The sequence below is a fragment of the Arachis ipaensis genome, chromosome B05 (genome assembly GCF_000816755.2).
Source record: "Arachis ipaensis cultivar K30076 chromosome B05, Araip1.1, whole genome shotgun sequence".
Taxonomy (NCBI): Eukaryota; Viridiplantae; Streptophyta; class Magnoliopsida; order Fabales; family Fabaceae; genus Arachis; species Arachis ipaensis.
Window position 1 is genome coordinate 9,909,314 of NC_029789.2, and position 3,866 is coordinate 9,913,179.

The following is a 3,866-nucleotide window of genomic DNA, read 5'->3' on the forward strand; positions in this document are numbered from 1 at the left end:
TTTAATTATTAATTTTTTTAAAATATATTTTGATAAAAATATAATTTAATCAATAAAAAATAATTTATTAAAGGGTATTTTGGTAAGTAAAATTTAATGACAAAAAAATAAAATTTTTGCTAAAGAGTATTTTTGTAAAAAATAATTTTTTTTTTGAAAATGGATAAAGTTAACATTAGTTAACACAAAAAATTTAAAATGGATTAAGAAAAAATTTTTTAAAAGTTATATTCTCAAAAAATGTATATTTTATAAATAGAAAAAAAATTATTTCAACATCTTTTAAAAAAAGAGAATAAATTTTTTTTCTAAATTAAATTATTAAATTAACCTAACTTTGGCATCTTATGGAAAGAAAATACTTGTATCTTTCACATTAATAAATCATTTGGAGCATGGATCTTTCACAATCAATACATACACATGAGTGACACTTTTAAACACATGCTCTTGAAGATTAATAAATACAATATGATGAAGGGAGGTGAAGGGTGGAACGAAGACCCAAGTTGATACTGCCTTTCCTCCAATTTTTTTTTTCCCGCTCAGCAAAGCCCAATTCAATAAACTTCCACCAACGGGTCCCAGCACAATTAAACTCCATTGGATTTTACGCCACCAGCTCGACTCAATCAGCCTCCCCTGAGCCCCAGTAACCTTTTGAAGACATGCTTGATCCTGTAAATTGAAAATAACACGTGTCATCATCATATATAAGAAGAAGGTACATCTGTATATTTGTATAGGAAAAATATAGGGTACTAATATATTATTTGTCAATTTATTGTCAATAATAATTAATTATTATATTTTAAACACATGTATAAAGAGACATATCTAAAAAATATATCTATAAAAATATTTTTATTAGATACATCTATAAAAAATATATTTTTATTAAACACATCTACAAAAACACTTCTATTAAATACAGTTATAAACAAGAATTGGCAGAAATTAATAAAAATATTGTTGATAATATAACAGAATTGATTTATATAAAATTGTATCTTTACACTAGAGCAACCCCGCTTCTTAATCCATCCTCATCCACACATGCTTTAAGATATTTAGATACACGTGCTTGGCATTGGCTATTGAGGAGTGTTAGGACGAAGTGTTAGGACGAATAAATTTTGTAATTTGTAATAATTAATTAATTATTATTAATATTTTTAATAATATAAAATTATTTTTAATAATGTAAAATTATTTATTTTTTTATGAATTAAATATTAATAAAATTTTAATAAAAGTGCAGCTGCTTAAACTTTTTCTTGCCTATTTATACAGCGTTTGGAGGGAGCATTTTTTGCAGAGATTTATCCAAATTAACCAAGCAACCAACTCCCTCTTCTTCTTTAATTTATCTCTCTCAGACACAGTCATGGAGAATCAGCAGCACATGGTGTTACTTTCAAGTCCAGGGCTTGGCCATCTCATACCAATCATCGAACTGGGAAAACGATTCGTCTTCCACCACAACCTCAAAATCACCATCATCGCCTTCACTTCGCATACATCACATGCTGAAAAACGCGTCCTCAAGACTGCCACGTCCGGCGGTTTCATCGACATCGTAGAAATCCCCCCGCCGGACATATCCTCCGTCATCGACCCCGACGCCGCCATCGTCACCCGCCTCTGTGTCATGATGCGTGAAGGCGTCCCTGCCATCCGTGACGCTCTTTCCAAGCTGGCAGGCACGGCCACGGTGCGACCTTCGACACTCATCATAGACATATTTGGGATGGAGGCTCTTGGTGTTGCAGAAGAATTGAAGATGCGTAAGTACGTGTTCGTGGCTTCCCATGCTTGGTTCCTTTCCTTGTTGATATACGCTCCAACTCTTGACAAACAAGTTCAGGGTCAATATGCTGACCAGAAAGAACCATTCCAGATCCCCGGTTGCACTCCGCTTCGACCCGAAGACGTGGTTGACACCATGTTGGACCGAAATGACAAGCAGTACCAAGAACACCTAGGTTTTTGCAACGGAATACCCAAAGGTGACACTATACCGTGCATTATATTCTCTAGAAGGGGATGCTCCGTAATCACGTGAAAGCGTCTTTTTTTTTTTAAGATATTTTTTAATAATTATAATTTAATACATATAATTATTTAAATTATGTTATTATTGTCAAAATTAGATTAGATAAATTAATTTGATCGAAAAATAATGAATCAAATTTTGAATTTGTCTAAATTAATATTATTTTTTATAAAAAATGACTACAATACCCCTATTATATAAAATAAATAAAATATTCTTATTATATATATTAATTTTGAGAATTCTAAATTCTAACTCTTTTCTTCTCTATCGTTATAGGGTTAGAATTTAAAGTTTTCAAAATTAATATATATATATTAGGAATAATGTCTTTGAACTTGGAAATTGGTATAGACTTTAAGGCATCAAAGAAAGCAAAGTCTATATAGCCATCATATATATATATATATATGGGCACCTTTTTTCTTTGCTATTACCTAATATTCTATTCTAATTGAAAGTTGACCACACAATTTTTTACTTTTTACGCTTTATCGTGCTAGTAGAGGTTCCATATACAAAAAAATATATTTAAAAAAAGACGTTTTGGGCATTTTTATCTGAGTGCTCCCTTCTTATTATGCAGAAAGTTACCACATATATCTAAAAATAAGAGAAATCACTTCATGACAAATATGTTTAGTATAAATAAACAAAAAAAATTGCCTAAATAAAAAAAGGCATCAATACGTATTTGAAATAAAATAAATAAGCATAGAAATATATTTCATTAACTAAATTTCATACATATTTTACAAGTATAAAATAAAAATACATTAGGAGTAATATATATTTAAGTTTAAAATTATTACTTGGTTGTTTCATATGTATGTTTGTATACTACTATTGTTGTAATTCTCATGTATATAGACGAAGAATAGAAAAGGGAAAAAAATATTAAAGAAGTTGAAAAAGGAAGAGGAACAAGTAATAATCAAGAGGAAAAGAGAGTTTTTATAAAAAGTTCTCTTAAGTAGTCTTTATATCAAATTAATTAAAGGTTATTAGTTAAGAATCGAAAAGTAGAAAGTAGAATTTTTTAATTTATAAACTTTATTCAACCTTATAAAATATTTTTAATTTTAAATGGTGAAAATTCTTTAAAGAAAAATTCTAGTTAATTTTGGTATAGAAATTTTGAATTTGAAAACATTGATAAAAATTATGTTAAATTTTGATTTATTTGATTCTCATTTAAATTAATCACTACATAAGTTAAAGTTCTGTTTTGAAATTATATTTGAGCTTTAATATGATTTTTAAAGTTTCAATTTACTTAGTTTGATTTTTTAACTTAGGTATCCGTGACTCATATTAGGGTTTTAAGTGTTTAGTTGAAAAAAAATAAGGTAAAAAAAATTTCAATGGTCACATCAAATAGTCGCTAAAATATATAGTAGCAGTCGTTAGTCCATCTCAGCATGTCTTTAACGATTTTGTGAGACAGTGACAAAAATAAGATTAGGAACCAATGTGAGTCATAACTATTAAATTGGGAGACTAAATTGAGTAAATCGAAATTTTTGAAATTAGATTGAAACATAGTTGTTAGAACCGAACCATCGAACTGGTCAAGCTACTAGTTCATTGGTTTATTGGTTCAACCAATAAATCACTAGTTGAACCGATAAAACCGATCTCAAGTAAATATAAAATATAAAATAGTTAAAAACTTAAAATTAAAATTTGAAATACATATCTTCACTAACATTTTATGAAGAATCAAGTCTCAACTTCTAAAAATAACTAATATAAAAAAATCATAAAATTTTAATACTACAATAGTATCTTATTTTGACACAATAAAAAA

General features: G+C 28.2%; 1 protein-coding gene across 1 annotated transcript in view; it reads left to right on the forward strand.

Moving 5' to 3' along the window:
- LOC107640112 (anthocyanidin 3-O-glucosyltransferase 5-like) overlaps positions 1,388-3,866 on the forward strand; it is a 3,377-nt gene continuing 898 nt past the window's right edge. The window contains exon 1 of the mRNA XM_016343664.1: positions 1,388-1,968. Coding sequence (XP_016199150.1) covers positions 1,388-1,968 — 581 coding nt within the window. The remainder of the gene's footprint in view (positions 1,969-3,866) is intronic.